The 27,631-nt window shown below is 38.5% G+C and overlaps 1 protein-coding gene across 2 annotated transcripts in view; it reads right to left on the reverse strand.

Moving 5' to 3' along the window:
• Positions 1-27,631, reverse strand: part of LRP11 (LDL receptor related protein 11) — a 730,391-nt gene that overhangs the window by 123,235 nt on the left and 579,525 nt on the right. For both annotated transcript variants that reach the window (XM_044069066.1, XM_044069073.1), the window contains one exon: positions 14,917-15,012. In XM_044069066.1, the coding sequence (XP_043925001.1) occupies positions 14,917-15,012 (96 nt within the window). The remainder of the gene's footprint in view (positions 1-14,916; positions 15,013-27,631) is intronic.

Raw genomic sequence — 27,631 nt, forward strand, 5'->3', positions numbered from 1 at the left:
TGGTGTGGAGGGAATGGGATTTCTTTAGGTGTAGCATTTCTAAAAGAGCTAGGTCAGACATAGCTTTGTAAGTCAAGCAGACATTTGCCTCTTAGTAGACAATATGAGACAGAGAATAGCTGGAGTTTTTTGTCTGTCCATGTAGGACATGTGCTTAAGGCCTAGGATCCTCTTTGTGAGGCACTTTTGTGGCCTGTCCAGCTGTTGCAGGTTTCTAGTGAGGTACATGCCAAATGGAGCATTATACTCTATGATTGATCTAATGAGGAAAGAGTAGAGAGAAATGATGACCTCTTTCTTCCTGGATGCAAAACCCTTGGTAATGAGATGTAACACATAGAAGGACTTTCTAACAACAGTGGCAATGTGGTGGTCGAAGGAGAGGTTGCTGTCAACCAGTGTCCCCAGATCTCTTATAATGCCTTCAGTGTTCAGTGGGCTTCCATTGATGTGATAATTAGTGGGAACTGAGTTTTTCCCAAAGGGGATGTTGACGCATTTTTGGCATTAAGCTTAAGGCTATGGTTTTGACACCAGTCATTGTTCTAAGCGAGGCCTTTCTGTAGGATGTCTGCATCACTTGGGAAGTTATCTGGAGCATTTCTCCCCGGGCCTCCGCTGAAAACAGGATCTGTGGAACCTAGTCGGACTTTCCCGGTCAACAAATGTTAAATAAATAAAAAAAATAAATAAATAAAAATAAAAGGCTATGGTTTTGACACCAGTCATTGTTCTAAGCGAGGCCTTTCTGTAGGATGTCTGCATCACTTGGGAAGTTAATAATGTCTCCCAGCTTGCAGTCATCTGTGAATTTGGTCAGCCAGAGTCCCTCCGTGTTGGCCTGGACTTCTGAGAAGCAGATGTCAAACAGGAGAAGACCCAGGACTGATCCCTGTGGGACTCCACTCATGACTGGTTGGCAGTCTGACCTGGAGTCCGCTACTTTCACACTGTGGGTTCTATCTGTGAGCCAAATTGCAGCCTACCTAACAATATAGGAGTTGATGCCTAGTTTGCAGAGTTTATCAATAATTCCTGAGGGAGGAATGGTATCAAAGACCTTGGCCAGATTGAGGTAGGCTGTATGAACTGCCTTACCTTCATCCACCGCTCTGGTGACTGACTCAAAGAAGTCAACCAGGTTGAGCAGGCATGATCTATCTTTCACAAAACCAAATTGCATGGGATGTAGAGTTTGGAGATTCCCTCTATCCTTGTTAATTAGGTCAATGATGATGCGCACTATAGCCTTACATATCAGACTCGTCAGGCTAATGGGGCGATAATTTCCAGGGTCTGTAGTCGCTCCTCCTTTATGGAGAGAGATGACTGTAGCAGTGTGTCACTTGGTTGGGACAGAGCCTGAAGTAAGGCTGTGAATGAACAGAGCACACAGATGTGGTGCCAGTTCACTTTGCAATTCATGTAGAACCAGCCAGGGATATTGTCGGGTCCCATGGAAGCTGTATTCTTGGCCTTAGACAATGCAGCTTTAACCTGTGGTGCAGTAATGCTGGGTGCCTCGTATTGAGATTGGTCCTTTAGGGGGGGAGAGTGGGGCAAAGTTGGCACTGAATCTGTTGGCCAGTATGTTGGCAATATCTGTTGGCTCAGTATAGAATGTACCACTGTGCAGTAACTCAAAGCAAATTTGGGTATTGCTATGGAGATTCTTAATATAACTATAGAAGGCTTTATGGTTGTTTTTAGTGTATGCCGCAATTCTGTCTTCATAGCTGGCTTTGGAGGTTTTGATGAGGGGATCTCAACTTTTTGTTGAGGCTAATAAGGGAATTTTTCCACTCTTGGAACTTCACCTTTTTCTGCAACAGTTTCTTCCTTCTGTAGTAGAGTTTATTAATGGCAGGGGACCACCAGACTGTATTCCTTTTTTTTGGATGAGAGTATTTTGGTTCTGTTGGATTTGACTAGTTCCATTCATTTATGTACGTGTTCATACAGTGCATTGGTGTATGATTCGGCAGTCATGCACCTATTTTCCATTGGCATGGGTGCCATGAAGTTAGCTACCTATGTTTTTAGGAGTCCAAAGTCAGATTTGGAGAAGTTTTTCATTGTGGATACCTTTGCGGGGGGGGGGGGGAGATGTGGATCTAGCTGGTCGAGGGCATTAGAAATGATGAATTCCAGGAAGTGTTGGATCAGTGCATTGGTGCATAAGTAGTTTTCACAGCTGATGGTGAGGTAGTTGAAGTCACCTAGTATAAGAGTGTTGGGTTGGATCTTAATAGTTTCCAGAGTGCTTAGGAATGTGGAGTGAGAGTCTTGGGACATGGTTGGGGACCTATAGCAGGCTATGACCTGAATCACCAGCTAACCCAATGTTAGTTGTACCTGGAGTATCTCAGATGTGTTATACTGGGCTACTAATCTAGAGGTGTGCATATCGTTTATGAATATGGAGACACCACCACCTTTGCGCTTCGGTCCATGTTCTGGGGCCGAAAGGTGTGGAATGAGTTATAGCCTGGTAGCACAGGAGTGCTTTCTGCTGCTTTAAACCAGGTCTCCGTTACAGCACAAATGTTGATGTTCTCCATTTTGAGGAGTGCTTCAAGTGAGTGCATCTTGAGATTTAGACTTCTAGCATTGAACAGCATGACCCTTAGATTGCATTTATTTATAGCTTTTATGGTGGTAATTTGGTCTTTGGAACACCACCTAAAAAGGCACTATAGGTCTGGCAAGAGCCTTACCCAGTACTCGGAAACCCAGGGGTGACAGATGCAGGTCATCTCTGGCAAAGCATCGAGGTCTGTCAATCATGTCATTCAAAGCAGACCGATACTGGATCCCCTTAGAATAACACCAGAAAATTAGCCGATTGTTGAAGTCAATCATTTTCTGTTTGTACTGTGGTATCATTCTGGGTGATGGTAGGATGTTGCTCAGGGCTAGGTTCATACCTGCCTGGGCCACATAATTCGAGAGCTCCACCATGTCTCTTTTCATGTAGTCCAGGGAGGTGCATCTCAGGTCATTCACACCCCCATGGACAATGACAGAGTTATACTTGTTGTGGAGTGACCTGAGTGCGTGTGTTATTTGTCGGATCCTGGCTACCTGATAGACAGCTGACTGTTACCTTCTCCTTATTCAACCTAGTGAGTGGAACATCAGTGTGCCTCACTTTTGAATCACCTCTGATTATTGTATTGGGCAAGCTGTTTTGCCTTAGGGGCTTAGATTGAGGGGCACACTGTGTAGGTGAGCTATGTGTCTTGAGGTTTGTGCTGTGTTGTGGTGGTTGAGTGTGTTTCTGCCTTGGAGGTCTCTGCTGTTTGGGTAGATTTCTATTGAGAGCCTCCACAAAGGTGGGTGTGTGGTTTGTGTTTTTATGTCAGGGCTGTGATGGTGGGTGTTCTGGAGTGCTATGTGTTCCATGTGGTGTGGCGCAGGTGTTGACCTTCTCCTCTTGACCAGCTATTCCAGTCTTGGCTGGAGAGTGCATGGTTTCCAATTTGGAGATATAAGTGCATCTCTCACAAGTCTGAGTGTTGGGAAGTAAGAGGAGAGGGTTGTCTGTGTACATGAGGCAGTTGCTACACTGCCTCAGAATGCCCAAGTACATCAGGTTAGTAGGAGAAAGGAAATTGACCTTTAGACATGCCATGAGGATTGATCATCATTACTAAGTACTGGAGCTGTTTCCTTATAGGACGTCTAGTGCTGATAGCACTTATGTATGCTACAATAATTGCTACAAAAAGCCTGATGAAGTGCTAGGCGAATAAGCTAATTAAAGTACAAAAGAGAAGTCAACAAACTTTGCCTGTTTTAGCTATTTCTTCTTGCAAAAGCACAGTCCTTGTGTCCTAACTGTATCTTATGTAAATGGCACTTTACAATTCTTTCATTTATTTCCAACTTTTAGATTATTGCTGCCTTCTTCCTCATCATCTTGAAAAACAAATACCAGTCAGTCTCTGGTTCAAGTCCAAAGTACTCCTGATTTTTCTAGTCTGGGTTTTTTCTGTCACTCGGTCATTTCTTTTGAAATAAAGGAAAGGTTTCAGTGACACATTCTCTGCATGGGCTTTTCTATGTTTCATTTCCTTCTTATCCTGTACTGCATCCAAAATGTTTTTCAGCTCCTAAGCAAAAATATTGTAAAATAGCTGGATATAAAAATATGAATCTCACACCTGCCTCTCGACATCCCCTGACTGCAACAATAAACTTGCTTTTTTCTACCTGGTCTACAGTGAATAATCATTTTCCACAAACATTCTAGTGTCTGCAATTATTAACACTTTTCCTTTCTGTCACAATTTTGTCAGGAGCAGCTCTTTTTACTGGTATGACTGCATCTTTACTAATATAGGCCTTGGCTTCTTTCTCATGGCCAAATTTTGAGCTAATACATGGTGTGTCCTTTCAATTAGCAATGCGTGCTGTGGAACACCAGTCCAATTGCTTATTTGAACTTTCATAAAATTAATGCAATCTGTTTCTTCTGGTTTCCCTGTTATTACAGAACAGTTCACACTTTTTCTTTGTGCTCTGTCCTCTATCTACTGTTTTTGAAACTGCTCTTGAGATAATAGGCTGAGGAATGGTGGCAGGTATACTTTCGGGGATGACTGGTGGAGACAGGAGGGTGAAATTTGCTCTAAATCTGTCAGCTTGCTGGTTGGCTGTTACCTCCAGTTGAGTATGGGTGGTGGCATACACAACCAGTTCAGTGCATAGCTGGGTACTCCCTTTTAGATTTTGAACATAGTTAAAGAATGCTTTGTGATTATCCTTAGCTAAGGTGGCTGTTTTTACTTCCTACTTAGCTTTGTAGGCCTTGACAAGACCTCTAATTTGTTTAAGCTAGACTGGGATTTCTTCTTTTGCTGAGCCAGTTCCATCTTTGTCTTGGACATTAGTTTCTTTCTCTTGTTGTATAGCCTGTTTATACTAGGGGTCCACCTGGATGGTTTGTTTTTTTGGCAAGACATGGTTTTAATCCAGTCAGGTACAGTTGATTCTATACAACTGCTTAAGTAGTTATACAGGGCATTGGTGCATACCTCTGCATAAGGAGTCCATGTTATCTGCATTCAATGGGACTTTAAAACTTTCAATACCATCAATTAATAGCAGATAATTTCTCTTTGAAAAATTCTTAAGGTATCTGGTCTTATAATTACATCGAAAGAGACTGATTTATGATCCGATCATACCATGGAGGACATCAGATGGAGGTGGTGCACTGCTCTCCCATGTTAGTGAGTACTATGTCCAGGACATTTGAGCCTCTTATGGGTGTGCTGACTAGCTGTTCCAGAGCATTGGCATTGATAAAGTCCAAGAACCTCTGACCCACCATGTTTGTGGTCATGTATGTTTCCCAGTCAGTTGTAGGATAATTAAAATCATCCATGAGTAAGGTGTTGGGCTGTATGGCAAGTGACTCCAGTAAGTCCATGTATGAGGTATGCTTTTTCTGTTTCATGGTGGGGTACCTACAGCTACTATAATGTGGTAGGGGGCTTTGCCCATAGTTAATTGGATATGGAGTAGCTCAAGACAGTCACACTGTTTAACCAGTCTAGAGGTATACTTGTCCTTAAAGAAGATGGATGCACCTCCTTCTTTGGTTCTTTCATGCTCAGTTTGTGGTCTGAACGTATGGAAGGTATTGTAGCCCTGCACGGCCGGGGTGCTTTTCACACCTTTGAGCCATGTCTCAGTGACTGCACAGATGCCAACATCTTCCAAAGTAAGAGTGCTTCCAGGGAGTGCAGTTTCTTGTTTAGACTCCTAGCATTAAGCAGCAGTACCTTGAGTTTATTTAGAGAGGATTCTGTTACATTGGGAGATTGGTTATTTTAACACTGGCACAAAGGCACAATAAGGGTGGCTAATACATTTGCCAGTAACCAAAAGCTTAGAGGAGACAGGTGCAGACCATCTCTGACAAAGCAGCTTGATCTGTCGACCATGTTTTCTCAAGCTGACAGATATTGGATTCCCTTGGAGTAAATCCAGAAGCTAAGCCAATTGTTAAAGTCAGTCATTTTTGTTTTTATTGTGGCATCATTCTTGGAGAAGGCAGAATGCTGCTTAAGGCTATGTTTATACCTGCCTGTGAAACATAGTCTGAGGCCACAGTCAAGTCTCTCTTTATGTAGTCCAGTGAGGTATATCTCAAGTCATTCACCTCCACATGGACAGTGATGGAGTCATACTGGTACTTGTGGTTGAGTGACTTGCATGCTTGAGTGACTTGATGGATCCTGGCACCTGATGTCCAGCTAACTGTAACCCACTTCTTATCCAGCCTGGTGAGGGAAACATCTGTGTGTTTCACAATGGAGTCACCTATGATCAGTACATTAAGTTTTGTGGTATTACGCCTCATGGGTTTATTTGTTGAGACACTGGTGTGTGAGTGTGTGTGTGTGTGTTTGTTATGTGTTGCGGTTGTTTTTTTGCATTTTGTGTATAACTGGTTTCTGTTTAGGAGGCCTCTGATCTTTTAGTAGGTTACTAGTGAGCAGCTCCTCATATGTGGGTTTATGCATTGTGTCCTTATTTATTGTGGGATATGTGTGTGTGTGTGTGTGTGTGTGTGTGTGTGTGTGTGTGTGTGTGTGTGCTAACAACTTGTTTGGAATTTGATTTGTCCTTATGTGATTGTCTTGCCTCCAATTTCATACTGTAACTACATCTCTCACATAAATGATTTGTTTGTTTCAGGAGTAAGTGCTTGTTAGTATACATGAGACAATTTCTACATTGCCTCAGGATGCCCATGTCAGTCAGGCTGGCGAGAGAGATGATGGGAAGCTACCCATTCATGATAGCAGGCTCTTACTGAATGTTTTATTAGGGAAGGGAATGGGTTAGTTTGACAGGACTGTGCTTGTAGCGCCGAGACTACAAGAAGGATCTATACTTTGTATAAGCTATGGATGACTAATAAGGCAACACTGCTCAGTGAGCAGCTGAATTGCTCCTAAAGCAGCAGAAAAGCTTGGAAGGGTTTCACTGACAGCTGTTTAGTGAAAAACTGAGCTTCTAGGCTTTTTTGTCTATAAAGGGCACTACTAACCACTGCTACGTGAAGAGCAGCACCGCACAAATGCAAGTCTTAAATATGAGCAAAGAGAAACAAGTGTTAACCTAATTACTAATTGTAAAAGCAAACAGTAAGCCTTCCAACAGCAATTCTCAACTTAGACATGTTAGATCAGCACACTTCTGCCACAAGGGTGCAGAAAACACCTTCTTAGTGCAGAATAGCTGGTTTGGAGATCAAGTGTAACAAGACCACACAAACTACTTACAACTAACAGACACAATGTAATACAATGCAGTTAACTACTTAAAGCAGCAGCAGACAGTACAATTTTTTTTGAAACTGCCAAAGTACAGTCACAGTATATAAGAGAAGTACAAATACTTAGAGCCCTTTTGTGCACTTCCCACCTCAGATAGACCAGGTAAATACCTACTGCCAGTAGATGAATAATCCCAGTCATCCTATTGTAAAAGCACAGTAAAGGAGTGTCCAGAGTGAAATGCTACCACAAACAAACTTAAAAGATATGAAATGCTACCGCAAATAAATGTAAAGATATGGATAAAGCAGTGTACTGTAAACAGCTTATAAAAGTGTGATTATTCAATAAAAGTACTTTGCTTTGTATAAATGGGCCAAAGGCCACTCAGTTGTAAGAATTAGTGGTGATACATGCACCAAGGAAAGTGCCAGTAGTACTCAGGGGTTAGAATTACATGGGTATAGATGCAGAAGGAAGGCTTAGACTGCATTAGGAAGCAATTAGCGGTAACAGAAGCGGTACATATTATGATTACTGTTGTAAAGCAAGACAGGAAATGTATATATTTGATCTGGAAGATTTGAGTAAAGTAAGTAAAACAGAAAATACCCACTGCTTACAGCCGAGGGCATGGTCTCAACAATGCTAGATACTAACCTCCTTTCAGTACTAGATGCAAACCAATGATTCTAACAGATTAAGGGAGGAAAGTTCCAAACTATGTACAATTAAAACACCATTAGGAAGGTACAGATTTCTTAATCTGCGTTTTGCATTTTATCATATTCCATGTCTTTAATTTCTCCAAATCTTTTGGGGTTCAAATGCTATGACGGTATTGGACCCCATTCCTTAGTCAAAGTACGATTAAAGTCCAAGACATTAGCTTTGTTTCAGTCGTTGATGTCAGCCAAAAGTGTTCTTCGCAGCACCCACAATGTGTCCAGCAATGACTCCTGCAAATTGTGTGTGGTTACATGGATTGGTAACATAGCTAAATATGATTGTAGAATTGTAGATTCTTTTTTATAAGAACAATTGCTCCTACTACTATTGGAACTGTCTGGGTATCTTTCTTCCACATTGCTCTCATTTCTGCCTGTAGATACTGATATTTTATGACTTTGTGTCTCTCTGTATGCAAGAAACTGTAGTCACTGGGTGTGGCAATTTCACAGATCAATGCTACTTTTGTCTTCTTTTCATGGACCACTATATCTGGTTTTCTAGCATCGATCTTTTGAACTGTTGGTAATGGTTGATCTCATATTATATAAACTTCATTATTTTCTATGATGCTTTGTGGCTGATGTTTCCAGTGTTTTTCAGCCACTTCAATACCATAATGCTTGCACAATCCCCAGTGCAACAGTCTTTCCACATTATTATGTCTTTCAGTATATACAATTATATATATATATATATATAGAGAGAGAGTATATTCATATATAAGTTTATATAAATATTCCATTGTTGCTGTTGCAATGTAGTTGAAGGCTTGGAAACTGTAATTAATGATCTATTAGTGTGGGTTCACGCAAGGCAAGATGACAAGATTATGATAAGAAGCTTAACATATTCACTACACAGACTGATACAGCACAATTACAAATTAAGTAAGAGCAAATATAAAAGAGTGACAAGTCTGAAATCCATGCATCATACTCTAATAGAGGGACTGAAGTTTAATATTGGAAAAATCAACTGCACCAATAACAAAGCAAGACAACAAGGAGGCATTGCTGAAGTTTCTTATAATGTTACTGCATCTTGCAAGGTTTTCACCTAATATGTTTCTAAATGACAAGTAAAAAGGTTGCTCAAAAATGGCAACACATCCACAGTGTATCTGTTTACTTTAGTTTTACTTGATTTGGGCCTTATTTGGAAAATTGTGCAGTCATCCATAAGAGCATTTCAAGGAATGGCCATACTACATTTATGCTGCACTGATGATCCCCTAAAAATGGCAAAACATGTCATGTCTACAGCTAGTGGAGGTTGACTTTATTGGCCCAGAAGCATCAATAAAGACTTACAAAAATGAAAAAAAAAAAACACTCAGCATTCAGAGGCCATGTAGCTTGAACACTTATATATCCTTAAGGGGTCCTGAGAACATTTCCCAGTTTCCCATGGATCTCCTTCAAAGCAAGTTTAAGGGATTTCACAGTGGAGACTGGTTCACTTGAGTCTTTTTGTTGTATTCATCTAAAATGTTTAAAATAACTATGTCATAAAAAGATGTTGCAGCAGGACATATCATAGGAATGGAGTTATGAAAAAGAAAACAGTTTTGAAATGTTCTAGAAACTAATTAAAGCACCAGTGTTAATATATTATATATTATCATCATCATCATTATTACAGGCTGTCTGAAATAATCAAACTGACAGACATACACTCACATATCATCATTGCATGAGTCTATTTTCACAAGACAATGGATGACTGATGGTGTCAAATCTAACAAGTGTCTGTAATGAGAACGTCAGGAATTCAGACGACTGATGTAGCATAAAGATATACATCTTTAAATAGAGTAATGCTTGGGTAGAGGAACTGAATGGTACATGATGCACTTCAGTCTTGAAACAGTTAAAGGTCTCATGGAAACTGGTAACAAATCCATAGCAGCTCTGTTGTTACCAGTCCTACTGACATATATCCAAATGTTACAACTCTGTTATCCCACAGATGCATCTTAATGCAGAATGCTACATTTTGTAAGCAAACCACTTATTAAACAACCAGGTATCTTAGGTACTGAGTATGTACTGCTTGTACAAAGGCAAATGAAGTACAAGTACCAGATACATACTTGAACTCCCTACCACTCCAGGATAGCCAGCAGCCATAGCTCTTGTCTATCTCTATCTTCCCAGCCCCTCTAGTGGTCTTTACTTTGCTCCACACTTGACTCACCCACCTGCATACTATTCCTTTCCCTCCTAGGTTGTCTGTGTAATTTTACCTTTACCCACTAGATGGCACTCTCTCACCATTAATTCTATCCCATTCCCTCTAACCTCACTTACCAAGTTAGCTTGTCCTTTTCTTTACCTACTTCTCCTAGTATGTTTCTTATCTCTTTTTAGCTACTGATACTTACTTCAATTCTGCCTCGCCTCCATTTATCTTCTACTTCTCCCTGTTCTCTTTCTACTCTCCCAACCCTACTCTGCCTCTCTACTATCACCTCTTTCCACCTACCTGACCTTACCTGCTAATAGCAATCAGCATCTCACTGACTGTTTTTCTTTTGACTGGTCTTTCTCCTCCCTGCTTGGCTCTTCCCGCTCCGTTCGCCCTCCTGGCTCACTCCGCTCCCCTACCCTACCCCCTATTGCCACCCACCCCAGTACATCCAGCCTTATACCTCTCTAGCCACTCCTCCTCCCATATCAACCAATCACATTCATTTCTTTCTCAAACACTCCCTACCTCCTCTCCTATCTTATTAATTTCCCCTCCCATCTAATCTCTAACCACCCAAACTCCTCCTCCATACCACAATGCCTTTGCCATTCTTTTCTCCTTACCTCACATCCCTCCTCCTACTCTCAATACTCCCATCTCTTTTCCTTATCTACATCTCCACTTCCTACGAATACTTCAACTGCTCTAACCTCCACCACTCCTCAAAACAAACATCCTTTACTGCATTATCACTTCCCCCAAAACACATCAACATAACACATACTTCCAATTACTTCTTCCCAAAATATCACAGAGTTAGCCATATTTACTACAAACACCTATATAGGAAAAAACAACAAATCACTTCATATCTTGTACCAATTCACATTCAAAGATCTCACAGTCACCTCCTTTTAGATGGTGACATTCATCCCAACCCAGGCCCCACCACTACCTCTCCTATCCTCACACCTATGTCTTATTCCTCATCAAAATACAACCCTAGCCTCTCCTCTAACTCCCTTTTACTAGCTCAATTAAATATACAAAGTATTAACAATAAAATAACAGAGTTTCATGCCCTACTGCAATTTCACAACTTTGATCTATTATGTCTCACAGAGACTTGGCTAAAACCCCATGTCCAGGACTGCGATATCACCCCTCCTGGGTATAATATTCTAAGTGTAGATCGCCCTAGCAAGAAAGGAGGGGGTATAGCCTTACTGTATAAAACAGGTCTCCAACTCGCTCCATTAAATTATTGTCTCCCATCTGACACTAACTGAAATTCTCTTCACTAAGCTCCAATTAAATACTAGCAAGGCTATTTCTATTCTGTGCTCTTACATTCCACCTGGCAACAACATCAACCTCCTTGAAAATATCCTTAGCTGGCTATCCACTTCATATCCACAAGAAACCATAGTACTTGGCGACTTTAACATTGACTGGAATACCTGTAATGCCAATACCCCTTCTAACCACATTAACCTGCATGGCTTTACTCGAATTGTTTCCTCACCCACTCGCATCCACAAACCCACCAAAAAAGAATCCATCCTTGACTGGATTCTAATAAATACCTCCCCCACATTCTACTCAGTAGGCACCCTCCCAGAAGATATGAGTGATCACTTTGTAACTTATTTACTTCGACATAAGTCCAATATAGTTAGACCTACAAGTCTCAAAACCATACGCTCCAACAAAAACTTTAACCCTGAATGCTTCCAAAATGAACTTAGACTCTGTAACTGGTCACCCCTAAAATACCTACAACTTGATGAAGCAGTAGCCTACTTTAATTCAAAATTCCTTGAAATTCTTAACCTCCATGCCCCTATCTGTACCCTTATAAATAGAGCAAAAAATTGCACCCTGGCTTACAAAAGAAACTAAGCACAAAATGTTGCTAAGAAACAAACTCTGGTCAAAATGGCATGCTTCTAAAGACCCTTCTGATCACACTAAATTTAAACAGCTTAGAAACTCCACTAAACCATCTGTACAACTTGACAAAAAAAGCTTTTTCCTTCACCACCAACAAAATAACCACCAAAACCCTAAGAAATTCTGGACAGGTATCAATACTTTACTTCACCCTGGCACAACTAAGACACCCACCCCTGCCACTACTACTGAAAACACTCCTAAACAGATAGCTGACTCCTTTAACAACTTCTTTACTGGAGCTATCCAGTCACTTGCTAACTCCCTTCCTCCCGTAGCTTCTCTTTCACCACTCTCCTCCTTTCCAACTCCTCCCACTTTCCATCTACAACCTGTCTCTACATCCCTCATCTGTACCCTCCTTCTAAAACTCAAACCCTCAGCCCCCTCTGCTGACTTATTACCTGCTCAATATCTACAAACTGCAGCCAAAGCAATCGCCTACCCTGTCTCTATTCTTATAAACAGAACCATCAAAGAAGGCACTATCCCTTCTATCTGGAAGCTCTACCATATTATTCCCCTTCATAAGGGTGGAACCTCGTCAGAACTTTCAAACTTCCGTCCAATTGCCCTACTTTCTCCCTTAGCTAAAATCATGGAAAAATGTATTCACCAACAAATGCTCAACCATCTCCTTCTTAATAGACTACTAGCTCCCTCCCAGCATGGATTTCTTCCCTCCCATAGCACTACTACTGCCCTTCTTTCCTTTACTGATCACATAAATAAAAACCGCAACAATAATATCCTCTCTTCTGCTGTCTTTATAGATCTCTCCAAAGCATTTGACATGGTTAATCATCAAATACTCTTGAATCTTCTGAAATCACTCTCACTTGATGCTCTGGCACTACAATGGTTTAAGTCTTACCTAGACAATCGAAAACAGGCAGTCCTCTGGGAAAACACTCTATCCTCCCCTCTTCCTGTCTCCTTGGAGTCCACCAAGGATCTATCTTAGGTCCCCTTTTATTTTCCATATTTATCAATGATCTTGCTTCTAGCATCCCCCAAGCCGTAACCATTCAGTATGCAGATGACTCCACCTTAGTCTCCTCAGCCTCTAACCCATCTGAACTTCAATCTCTCACCCAAAATGTATTTCAGCTTGTGGAAGAGTGGTTTTTACAGTGATGTCTCCTCCTTAACCCTAAAAAAACTAAACTTTTGTTGTTCACACCCACACAAAAATCTCCACCACTCCACTTCTCCATCATATCTAAAAATGGCACAGTCATATCTCCTGACACAACAACCAAACTTTTAGGTGTTACTATCGATCATTGCCTAAACTATGATACTCGTATTAATACCACTATTAAATCTACTAACAAAAAGCTTGGCTCCCTCTACAAAATCAAGCCTTTCCTTACTCCTACAGCCAGAATTACCATTGCTCACACCCATCTTATCTCTACTCTCCTGTATGCATCACCTTTACTCACAAACCTATCTAAAACTAACCTGAACAAATTAACTACCGCCTACAATAATATAGCCAGATTTGCTACCAGCTCCCCTTTTAGATCTCACCATTGTCTAAATTTAAAACAACTTGGCTGGCTTGAACTTGATAATCAGCTTTTATCTCAGCAACTTATAATCACCCAAAAAATCCTTTACTTCCCTGAAAAAACACCTATCCTTACCAAACTTATTAGTCCCTATAAAAATCTTTCTAACCTTCGCTCTTCACACAAACTTTTAGTATCCATACACAAATCTAATAACAAAGCAGGTGACCCACTTTTCTCCTATACAGTGGGGAAAAGTTGGAACCTTCTTCCTAAGGACCTCACTATGATCTCCTCTTCCTCACTCTTCAAAAAGAAGCTCAAACTTCATCTTACTAACCACTGGCTCTGCCCATGCAGCACCCCAGACTAAAATCTCTCCTCCTTTTTATCACTATTTCTCGCTTCCTAAGCATATCCTCCTTACTCTCTTCTCATTCCTTAGGTCACTTAAAATCTTACTATGAACTACCTTCTCCAAGCTCCTCATATTAGATATTACTTCTCCTTTCTACCTTACTTTTTCCAAACCTCTCTGCATTTCTCTCCCCACTTTCCTTGTGTCTTTTCTTCCACTATTACTCCCCTACCTACTCCTTGTACTTTCCTAAAAAAAAAAAAAAAAGTTTGTGTTTTTTTCTTTTTATTTTTTGCTGTATTGTTGTCACTTGTAAACTATTATCTATGTCTTTTTGTCTATACATGCCCAAAAACTTTGATTTGTTTTAAATTGACTGTTCTTTGTGGAGCTTTTCTCCCCAGGCCTCTACTGAAAATGGACATATATCCAGCTAGACTAGCCCGGTCAACAAATGTTAAATAAATAAAATAAATAAATAAATAATTTTGATTATACAGCACTGGTATGCCCATTCAGAATATGTTGCAGTATTTTCCTTGTATTCTCTAAGCAGAGCAAATTTTTACTTGCTCTGTAGTATTTTCTGCAATGTGCATATCCAGTAGTTACACACTTTCACACATGCACACACACACACACACACACACACACACACACACACACACACACTAGACATGAACATGGACAAATACCAGATACAACTACATATGAAGTGGTGGTGGCGGCATCAGGATGCATCATGAATATAAGCTAAACATCTGTAAATGAGCACAGACTACAAGGCAAGTTTGAAGTTATTAATTAGATGCAACTCGACTTTCTCTGCTTAGACTATATCTGGCATATATTGCAATTAATATATACATACCTGACTCAGGAGCAGGGTGGCTTCCATACGTTTGGTTGCCTTTTGAAATCACAGCACCCTTTTCATTTTTACTTTTTGATGTCAATGGACTGTTATCTGCAGCCAAAATCATATTTCAGTGAACAACTCAGACATAATTTGCACCAAGAGGCAGTATATTCAAAAAGTAATTTTTCCTGAAAGCATTTATATTTCAAATATATACTAAGTCATTATGAACCTCATGTATCATTTTAGAGGTATCTCAGTTAAAACCATAAAACTAAAATTATTCATCAACTAATTTTTTTTTGTCTGTCTTCCCAACTCCCATTGAAACTTAACAGCCAAGGTCCACTCATCAAATGTGGACTACTTTGTTGGTTGATGGCAAGGCAACTTCTAATTAAGCTTAAAAGAAAGAGCCCTGTTGCAGTGGATAATTGCTAAAATGTGCAAAGAAAATTTCTCAAGACTAGACTGCACAGTGTCCACAGACATTAATGGAAGAAAATTTGTAGCATTGTCATACAAATATGTTCTCCACTTCTGGAACAATGTTTGGGCTGCAGTATCCTGTAAAGCCATAAACGAAATTCCAGGGGATGTAGTAAAAAATCATTTTTTAACTAGCAAAACAGCCTGCAAAAGTGATTACTCTTTCAGCAGAATGAACTCTGGCATGACCTGACATAGGAGCACACAGCCTGTATGGTGTCCATCTTGGTCTCACTACAGTGGTAAAATAAACAAGCAATTGATTGAGCTACAAAGAACCTGGATTTATTATGCATCTGGAGCATTTCTCCCTGGGCCTCTGCTGAAAATTGGCTTCATTCCAAGTCGGACTTTCCCAGTAAACAAATGTTAAATAAAATAAAAATAAATACAATCAACTTATTTGCTTTCTTCTGCTGACCAGGTTAGTCCAACAAAACCTCCAATTTGTCTAATAATGGTAGTGTTATGGGAAGGTGTTTTTAAAGGGAAATTGCAGGGTTAGTGTTGGCAGTGGGGGCAGTGTTAAGATTAGGGTTAGCATGCATTACTAAGGTAGGCAGAGAAAAAAAGCACGGAACTCCTATGTCTGGCATTTTGACTGACTACAATTCTCAATGGTTTACCAATAAAAAAAGAAATATGAGTAACATACCTCTCAACCTTTTAACACAAGAAATATGGACAAAGTCAAAATAATGGAGGGATACTGGTCTAATATCAGGTACATATTTTAAATATTTTTCTTATAAACTTAGAAAGTTGGAAGAATAACATGTTTTAATTTATCATACATTTTCTGAAGAATATGAAGTTTGAAACTTAAATGTCTGTCATTATTTAGTGACTTTCATCTTCAAAGATTTGCCAGAAAAACAACAATGTTACTTTTGGCAGACCAAAAATCTGGACAGTTGAGAGGTATGCTGAAAAACAAGGCAAGAAAATGGCAAGAAAAATCATGCATATTCTGCAAAACCAGGGACAGCTGAAAACTAGCTAGCCCCCAGCCACCCAAAAGATCTGTTTTCCTGACAGTAACTACAAAAAAAATATTTACCTTATGCCATCAATGAGCTTTCTCTTTCCACTGATCCCGCTCAATTTTGAATTTGATGACTTCTTGCTCTGTCCCTCCCACAATCTAGCCGACTCATTGTCTAGGCAGATCATGGGTAGGTAAAGCAGGAGATCAACAAATCAAATGGCCAAAATCTGCTGGACTTCCTTCCTAGGGCACTGTATTTGCTTGTCTTGTAGGGGCTCTTTTCAATTAATGTAATTATTTACTTAATTTAATATATACCGGCCTTGAAATTAATATATTATGTGATGGAAATCAATAGGCAATATTGTGTGAAGTTAGCTCTGGTAATCCATCCACTAGGTACAGGAATGCTTACAAAATTAATGAGACAAGTATACTGACTGAATATAGTCTAGATGGCAAGATTCACAAAACAGTACACTGAAAACACTGACTGAGGGAAGATGTTTAAATGCAAGGGAATATATATATATATATATATATATATATATATATATGTGTGTGTGTGTGTGTGTGTGGAAAAGGATATCTGAAATAATTAAAATAATTAAAGTGCAAAAAAGTACTTTGGAAATATTTTAAAACAATTGAAATCAGTAAGTAACAGTAAGAAAATCACTTATTTACTTCATTCTGTATGCTGTTTGGTTAAAGCTATATTTGTTATCAGGCTTTAGAGTAGAAGATTCTTAGCTTATAGACTAGGCCAGTCATCATGGCTGTTGGACAAATCATACCTTCTTTGGAAATATGTACTTGATTGGAAGAGGGTGAAGTTGCTGTGTCTGGATAGTTTCTTGACCTATTGAAAACTGGTACAACTTTTGACATATATACATTTAGAAGAATATGTTAAAAACATGTGCACTGGCTACAAGAATGAATGACCTGCAGATTTCAATACACAGAATAAAAGAATCTAGATAGCATGTTTATCCACCACAACATGGACAGAAGCACAGCTTCAAACTAAAATGCTGCAGACAATTGAAATAAACCGATCACTGATTTACAATATCATCTCTCAATCCCAAAAGAGTAAATCAGGGTTATAGTCTGATTAGAGAGGACTGAAGGAAGCGTTAAGCTGCTGCTTGGACAGACTGTCAACTTTACTGCTTATAGAAATATGCACATAGTTAATATACTGTTTATATGTACATAGTTAATATACTATTTATGTCTTGTGTAGGAAAGGAATTATGTGTTCTAATAAGAGATCATATTCAGCTGGGGCAATATTGCACATAAGTATATAAAGAAATACAAAGGCTGATTTGAACAGTTTTTGAAGGACTCATTTGCAACATAAATACACATTATATGAGTTAAACACTGAATAAAATGTAAACTAGTATGGCCAAATTTGAGTTAATAGTTTGTAATGTTAATAGGTTGGTTGACAGAAAAATGGACAATGTATTAACTGACATTTACAACAGTAGTGCATAGATAATAATGTTACATGAAACACAAAAAATATGAAAGTGTTGCTAAAAAATAGGAAAAAGGGTTTATTTGCTGGAATAGAAGGAAGGGGTTCTTAATATTAATTAAAAAGAGTACAGGAATGAAGACTGTTGAATATATTTAGGACAGGCAGAGAAGCTTTATAGTGGTGAGAGGCTTTTGGCAGGATGCAAGACCTTCACTGGTGGCAATATATATTCCACTGAAAGCAGTGAGACAAGATATAAAGAACATTATGTCAGACATTATAGCCTTTCTTCAAAGATGTATGGTACTAGCTGGAAATTGGAACACTATTGGTAATAAGGAAGATGTCTCTGGAGGGCCAATGTATCGCAAAATAGTTACTGTGGGTAGATTCTTATAGATCGATATGCATGTATTTAAGCTTATTGTTGCAATGAAAACAAGATATAATGAGTTGGAATATGCACATTTTTAGTGAATTACGGTTCTCGGGCAAGACTGAATAGAGGTTGCATTTTGAAAGAATACTGTAATATGGTCTAAACCATGGAAACACATCTGGTGATACTATCAGACAATGCCCATACTCATCTTAAGTATTGCAAGCATGTGATGAATGCCGGTTGTGACAAACACTGGCATTTTTCAGTATGTTATTAGAAAAGGAAGTCGTTTAATGATTAGGTAGATCAAACATGAATGGAAACATTGTTAGAAATTAAACTAAGCAGTAAAGAGCTTGCAATGTGTAGCAATTTGTTAACAATGGAAGCAAATGAGATATGGAATAGTAGTCTCCATAGGTATTTAAGGAGCTTAAAATGTAAGGGATTTACAGAAGCAAAAAGAATAAGTAGAACACAGGTTGAGGGGTAATTCAGTAAAAAAGAAAATTAAACAAAAGTTGAGTGATATGTTTAGACAAGTATATGCCCAAAATTAAATGCATGAAGAAACATGAGTAAATGGGAAGAAAGACTTTTTTGAATGAAGAGGAGATGCACTTGAAATCAAATGAGACAGATGGAAGGCTTTTTGAACTACTGCAGAGACATCCTGGACAAAATAAAAGGGATTAGCAACAACAGTGCTTTTTTTAAACAAGAATCATCTTTATTAAATAATCACTTATGTCATGGGCAATCATACATTTATATAAATTAAAACGAAAATAAACCATATTGACATAATTTTAGTCAGAAGCATTAAACATCACTTTAATCTATCCATCACTGTCAGACAAGCATTACATAGCTTATTAAAATCCTGCCTGCTTTTAAACCTTGTTACTCATCTGCATGTATTGTTCCTACAATTCCCAATTTTTTCTATGTAACTTGCTTGCACCCATTTCTAAATATCCCATTTCCAGTTGTTGTATCTCTGTTACTATCTTCACTACTTCTAGTAAAGTTAGTTTAGAGTTTGATTTCCATTTCCTAGTAATTACTTTTTTGGCAGCCACCATAATTAGACTCAGCAAGGTTTTACTTTGTCTAGGCAATTTTGACCCTGTACCATAGCCCAAAAAATTATTTCTTTAGTAATACTAATTTGCTCACCCAGTACTTCTGATATAGTAGTCTGCAGGGAATTTTTAAAGTCTGACAACTCGTTACACTTCCAGAAATATGTTTCCAATTACCTCTTTCTTCCCCATCACACCTCCAACATTTGCTGACTATGGTATAAAAATATCTATGTAAACATTTCAAAGCAAAAATCCTAAATCTTCTAGATTTTGTTGCGTATTCAGGAGACAAACATATATCCCCCCATTGTTTTTTTATCTGTTTATCCAATCTCTTTTTCCAATCCTTTCTAACCTCCTCTGACTGATTCTTATACTTATCATATTTTGTATGCTCTACTAATTATTCCTTTTTCAGCAGCACTGTTAGAATTTGCTAAAACTACCAGTGCTGGTCTTTTGTTTAGGACTCCCCTATTTCTTTCTCTTTGACTATACTTTGATATCAGTCCTTGATAGGGAAGCCAATCTCTAACCTGCAGTCCAAATAAATTCTTGGCATCTTCCCATTCTATTACCTTTCCCTCTCTAGTTACTTGCCCCCGGTACTTTGTTCCTTTGCCAGTTTGCTCCAGTAAATTTTAGCCCCATCTTGCCTATTGTATCCCTAGCTGCAGTCAACCCTATTGGCAGAATCTTCTTTCTCCATTCCCGTGTTGGCTTAGCTATTAGAATACTTTGTGCTATTTATTTATTTATTTTACATTTCTTGACTGGGATAGTCCAACTGGTTATATGTCCATTTTCAGTGGAGGCCCGGGGAGAAAAGCTCCAAGATAATAATACACATTAAGCATTTAGTAAATGCTAGTTTTAAGCATATTACAGTCATAAGCAATACCAGCATTTAGCACATATAGTACTAACTTATTATAAAACACTTTACAAAACATAACCTTATTTTCAAAGTTATATATACATAACATTACATTCAGGTATAAGACACACTGAGCAGCAGTTATACAACTGACCCTTCCTGAAATGGTGTGGTAGAAAAAAGTTAGAAGTAGTTGAAGATAAGACAACTAAGTGATAGAGAGGTCACTAGTCGGGGTTAGTGCAAGGACATAACCAATGAGTTTTGAAGTATTTCTTGAGTTTGATTTGAACTGAGTTAGTGAGGGTTCTAGGGTCAAGTCAGCTGGGAGTCTGTTCCAAGTTTTTCCAACACAGTTGGCAAACAGAGAGTCCCCAACTGAGTAGTTGGACTTGTATATTTGAACTATGAGTCTAGTGGATGATCGCAGTAGCCAGGTGTAGGGGCTGATAGGGCTGATAATATTTTTTAGTGCAGGTGTACTTTCTGGTTGGTAAAGGACTTTATGTGCCACTATTAGCTGGTTGAACTGCAGTAGGCTAGGCAGTTCAAGCCATCCTAGGCGATTTAGGTTGTGACAGTGGTGTGTCCGGTAGGCTGTGCCAGTAGCAAATCTGGCAATGTGGTTATAGCAGGATGATAGTTTATTAAGACCTGTTTTGTTTAAGTTGCAGAATAGAGGTGAGGCATAGAAAAGAGTTGACAGTAGATGGGAACGGGCAACTGCAGTTATAGCAAGTGGGGTAAGGAAAGGTTTGATTCTGTAAAGAGAGACAAGTTTTTTATTAATGGTTTTGATAGTTTGATTGATATGTGCATCAAACTTCAGGTTGTTATCAACTATGGCACCCAGTAGTTTAGTTTGGGCTTCTGGAGAGATGATATATACTTTATGAATATAATATTCTGTGTGATTATTGTTATTCTCCTTAAAGGTCTGCAACCAAAATCGCAGTCACTCCTTGTTTCTTAACCTTCCCCATCAGTTTCAGCATCCCTTTCCACTGCAATTACAGTTTTCTGCTTGTGCTATGTATAGGAGCGTTAACTGTGTTGCTCTGAAATGTCCCTTCAAATCAGGTAATTCCAATTAGTCTTGTTCCATTGGATGAATCAGCTTATCCCACTTAACTCTTGCCATCTTCCCCTCCCAGATAAAATTCTTCAGCTCTTTATTAATTGCTATCTATAACTTCTCCTCTGGTTGATAAAAATATGCCTGACCTGTGTATAAAACTAAAGGGACTAAAAACATTTTAACTGATCGTTTCGCCCTCTCCATATCCACAAATCAGAGCTTCACATTTCTCAGTTTTTGTATTACAGTTTTAGTCTCCTCCCACACATCCTTAACTGTCACACCAGAATCATTTTAATCCATGCTTCTAAATCCTTCATATTATCATGCACCCATAAATATGGATATTGCTGAACCAATTTGTGTGTGGGTACATAATTTACTGCTATTGCCTTTGTTTTAGCTTCATTAATTTTTCTATCCTGGAAAGATATGAAACGTTCTCAAAATGTTCCACAACACTGTAATGCTCTTTTCTGGTTTTATCAGGTATAAAATAATATCATCTGCAAATAGAACCAGCTTTTCTTGACTACCATACCAATTATATCCTTGAATTTCTGATTCTCTTATTTTCTTTGCCAGTGATTCTATATATAATGCAAATAAAGGGGAAAGAGCACACTCCAGCCTGGTTCCTGTGCTCAAGCAAAAATTATCAGAGAAGACCCCACCCACTTTCATTTTCACCTCTGATCCCTCATATATCCTCCTAATCAACATTATAATTTTATCAGGGAATGCAAATGGTTCCATTGCTCTGCTCATAAAGTCCCAGCTTACTCTGTCAAATGCTTTTTCTGCATCAAGACCCAACAACATTTCTTACATTCTGCTTCCCTCTGGATCATCAGTGTTCTGTTAATGTTGTCAAATGTTTGACTCCCCTCCACAAAACCACACTGATCCATATCTATTAATTTTGGCATCACTTTTGCCATTCTTTTAGCCATTACAGATATAACACTTTGTACTCATGGTTTAGGATCGACATGGGCCAGTATGAAGCTGGATCGGATGGATCTCCATACCTCCATTCAAACTTTTCATCCACGTTATCCTACTTCACACTCATTCTCCACCAAATTTCTCTCTCACTCTCTGGCGACATCCATCTCAACTCCAGACCCACAATCTCCACACAATTCACTAACCCCCCTCCCCCACACACACACGCTCAGTTGTCCAAATCTATTCACTTTTCTACATTTAGTGCCCAAAGCCTCCGAAACAAAATCCCTAACCTCCATGCCTGGCTTTCCCACAACCACCCAGACATAGTTGCCATCTCTGAGACCTGGCTTAAACCCTCCATAAAAGATGATGAAATTCTTCCATTTGGCTACCGAATGATTTGCAATGACAGACTAAACAAAAAAGGTGGAGGCGTAGCCATAATCCACACCTCCTCCTATACCATTACCCCATACACCAATCCCATACCAAACTTCAGCAATACTGAATTAACTATAGCGCTACTAAAAATAAATAATCACAAATCCATACGCATAGCTGCCCTCTACATCCCACCAGGCAATAACATACCTATTCTTGAAGATATCCTTTCCTGGTATTCCTCTAACATAAAAAATTAAACTTACATCCTAGGTGACACGACCATTAACTGGGCCAGTATAAACTCTCAATCCTCAACCCAAACAATCTATACAACTTTACCCAACTGATAGATTCCCCTACCAGACCAAACAAAGATGAAGCCTCTGGCAGCATCATTGACTGGATCTTAACATGCCATCCCAAACTTATCACAAAGGCAGGTATCCTTCCTGACCCTCTCAGTGACCAGCTGCCAGCCTTCACAGACCATCACCCCTCCTCTCATCAAAAGCACCATCACTACATCCAAACTCATAACCTCTCCCACTTCAACCCTGAAAATGTTTCCAACTGTCTAAAACTTACTTACTGAACCCCCTTAAAAACCCTGCCCCTTGACAATGCCATTACCTGCTTCAACAAAACCTTCTTAAATTTTCTCAACAACCACGCTCCTCTAAGAACCAAATGTGTCAAAGCTAAAACCTCCCCTGGATATCAAAAGAAACTAACCATACTATGCTCCAAAGAGGCAAAAAATGGAAGCAATTCCAAAGTAACAAACAACCCAATACACATCTTGAATATAAACAACTCTGCAACTACGTAAAAAAAACTAATAACTAGAGACCACAAAGTATACTACTTCAATCTGATTACTCAACCAACCCTTGAACATTCTGGAACACCATCTCCTCTATCCTCTATCCAGCAAATACAGATAACCCCTGTCCCAATCCTAACTAATCTCCAAAACAGAAACTTGGATGCAGAACAATCACCTGGTCCTAAACACAAATAAAACTAAACTAATGATCTTTTCCCCTTCTAGAGACTCCTCTATCGACAAAAACTCCTTCTCCATACTCAGCCAGAATAAAGTCCACATTGAGATTGTATCAAACACTAAACTCCTTGGTGTCATCATTGATAACCACCTAAAATTTGACACCCATATCCAATCCACCATCAAAAAAACACACCAAAAACTTGGCTTCTATACAGACATTACTGCTACCTTACTCCTACTACCAGTAAAACCCTACCCTCCACCTACCTTCTCCTTTTTCTCTTATATAGTGCTCCACTCCTAACCAACTTCCAACTTGGCTTATAATCCAAACTGGAATCCGGCTACAATAAAATAAACATCCCACCATTGCCACTCTCTCCATGATCTGCAATGGCTCAAACTACCTAATCACCTAAACTTCCTTAAACTCACTACTGTCCACAAGTTCATCTTCAAGCCTTCTAGCTACCCCTCTCTCTCTACAACCTTAGGCCCCTACATTCTTAACTGCTCACTCAGATCTGAAAAACAAAACCTCCTTCAAATCTACAAACCCTCATGACCCCCAACCTACCTCTTGCTATCATACTCCATATCCAAACCCTCCCTGCCTCATTTCACAATACCCCAAACCTTACCAACTTCAAATCTCTCTTGTTCTCATACCTTTCTTCTAAATGGACTTGTTCAAGTCACTCTCCAACATAATCCCCTCCCTAGCTCCCCTCAGATCCATCCCCTGCTTCTTCTCATAATATAACCTTGTCTATTATTACACCCATTAAACTAACACAGCCCTATCTTCTGATTCACATTGGTTAACGTTGTTAGATCTTACTGCACCAAAATATTTATCTAACGCTGTTTAAATAAAACTGTCAACTACCACCTATTAGTATTTTATTAGATTTAATAATATTCTGTATTTCTTTGAATAACTGTATTATCCTCACATGCATTTTTACTGTATTCTCAGTCTGTTTTATATAAACTGTATTGCATTAAGTATGTTTATAAACTGACTATTTTACTACATGTATGCAACTTTATGTATGCTGTAACTGTCCTTGGAGCTATTCTCGATGGGCCTCCACTGAAAATGGGCTCTTCTTGGTCCATTGGACTTCTCCAGTTATCAATAAAACAAATAAATCTTTACCCTCTTTAGGTATTAATGCTACCACTGCTTTATTCCAGGATGTTGGTACCTCTCCTTCTCTTAAAATACTGTTAAACAAAACCTTTCAGATTTTTATCGGCTTCCTGGGGACTTTCCTGTAAATTGGTTATACATCACCATTTTTAACTCATCTCCTCCTATCCTTACTATTAGCAATTGAGCCTCATCTACCTCCAACCTTGGCATATTTAATTCTTCCTTAAACATTTCCATTGATACATTTTCTTGATTTCCATATTTCTCTGCATTATACAGATTTTCATGTAATTTCCAAAATATTTCTAATATTTCTGCAGGATCGCTTGTTATCTTCCTTGTTATAGACTTCCTAAGCTTGGCGACAGCCCTTTCTACTTTGTTTTGCTAAAGGTTTTTATATTCTAGTGTTATTATCAAAAACAGTTGCTTAACAACAATCTTTCTAAACTCATGCATATTATCAAGGTAATCCCTTACTTTCTGTTTCGCATTCTATAGTTGCCCCACTTCTTGTTTTTTGGAATTCTCCTTATTTTTCAATACTTTAACATTTGCCAGTCCTAAATAATTCTTGTCACTTCTTAACCATATTTCCCTTTCTTTTGTTTCCACCCTATTTTTTAAACTCCACTTTAATTTTATCCCACTCCCTAGCTATATTTTCAGAAGACATACCTATCTTCTGTAATAGCTCCTGAATAATTTCTACCACCCATTCCTTAAATTCCTCTCTTTTCAACAGATAGGTGGGAAAGTGCCAGTATCTCATTTGTATTTCATTATTCTGTGTTTTTATTTTAGTTATGTTTGTCAGACAATCTGAAATAATTAATGGGTGCATATTAAGACCTTCAATTAAATGCACATGTTCCTGTGAAATGTACATTCTGTCTAGCCTAGCCCAGTTTTTACACCTTGGGGAATAATATGTAAATTCAATCCAAAATCCTACTACCTAGTTCCAGCTTTTGTGTTACATGCGTTTCACAGGTTGATCCTTTATACAGTTCTTTCTTGTCACATCCATTTGCGCCTATATCACATCTTACAAAATTTTTGTATTATTAAGAGCCCTCAAACCAAAAAAACAAACACACACCCCAAAAAACCTGTAAAATGTATTAACCTTATAATAACAACAAACAAAACTATGTACATATTCAAATATTGCAGTTTTACCCTCCTAATGGAAACAAATGTTCCAAACTGACAGCCACACTTACAGAATTGAGTTAACCTAAAAGAAAGGTTATCCATGCTAAGATGCATGGTGCAGCCTATGCTTCTACTAAGTGCTGTCTGGTTTTGTTTTATCTTGATAGCTTTCTCAGCTCGGAAAACACATGAATGCTTTCAGATAACATTATCACCTAGTCATTTCTCTTTATCAGATTGTCTCCTGAAGACATGAGAACCAGGCACAAAATTACATGCATTTATTTACTAGAAAAAAGCCTTACAATATTCAATATTTTTTCCATTTGCTTGCTTTCTTATAAAACACATTACTAGATCAAGCTAAGGGCCTTAATCCATTCATTCCCCTATGCAAGGATGAGAAAATAAAAACACTAATTTTTCTTTTGTCATTCTCTTTTAAACCAGATTTTTCTTCTTCATTTTTTACATTGTAATGCCTACGTTGCTTAAAACTGAACAAGAAGAAAGAGAGAAGAGAGTAATAAAGAAAAAAAGGAGCACCTATTTACATTAGTGTCCACATTACACTTAAAATAACTGAGAAAACTTTATTTGTAGCATGCAAAGAAAATCATGTACTATTAAAATAGTACCATTAAGAGAAAAAAATGTTTTACTTACAATTAACTTTCTCCCTCCTCTCCCCCTCTCCTAAGTATTTTTTTTTCGAATATTAATGTCATGAAGTAAGGCATATTCTTTACAGAGCCTTACAAGTAAAACAAAATCCAAAAATGTCCAATATTTTGAGATTTGTTTGTTCTATCATGTTTCACAAATTAATTATTGTTTTGTCATCCCACAACTGTCAATTTCCAAGTTAATGGTTTTATTCCTGTTCATCTCAATCTCCCAAATCCTGTCTCTGCTTCATTTCCAACATACTCTGGATTCTTCTAGTCAACTCGTGTTTTTTTCCTTCTCTCAATTATTCTCCATTGAAACACTGAGAAATGTTTGAATGGCACAGTCTCTCTGTGTTCTTTATTACCAGAAGAACAAGAAGCAGAATCTCCTTCTGTTTCACAGCTCACTTTTTGTTGGACACACTTTTGTATTTCCTCCTTAGCATGTACTTCATAAAAAATTATTTTGTCCTTCCAGGGAAAATATTTTGAAGATAGCTGGGTACATCCGTTCAAATCTCATGCTTGCTTCTTGACATTTTCTGAATAACTAAATAAATTTACTCCTCATCTGCTTGGTGTACAATAAGTAGTCATTCTCCACAAATACTCTACTGTCTCCCACTTTTAATACTTTTTTCTTCTGCCATGGTTAAGTCAGAATCAACTCCTTCTGCTGGTAAGATTGCATCTTTACTATTAAAGGTCTGGGTAGCTTTCTCTTAGCCACGTTTGGAGTATACACAAGATGTGCCCTTTCAATGAACAATTCCTGTTGTGGAATACCAATCCAGTTGCTTATTTGTGATTTCATACAATTAATACAGTCTGTTCCTTCCAGCTTCTCTGGTACAGCAGAAAATGTCAGGTTTTCTCTACTTACTCTGTCCTCTAATTCTATTATTTTTGAAACATCTCCTCTTGTGCAGTCTCATTTTCAACCAGCCTTTTCTTCATTTCAACCTTTGAAGTTTGCAGTTTTATCACCTCAT

The sequence above is a fragment of the Protopterus annectens genome, chromosome 1.part0, assembly GCF_019279795.1.
Source record: "Protopterus annectens isolate FY-2018-M chromosome 1.part0, PAN1.0, whole genome shotgun sequence".
Taxonomy (NCBI): Eukaryota; Metazoa; Chordata; order Ceratodontiformes; family Protopteridae; genus Protopterus; species Protopterus annectens.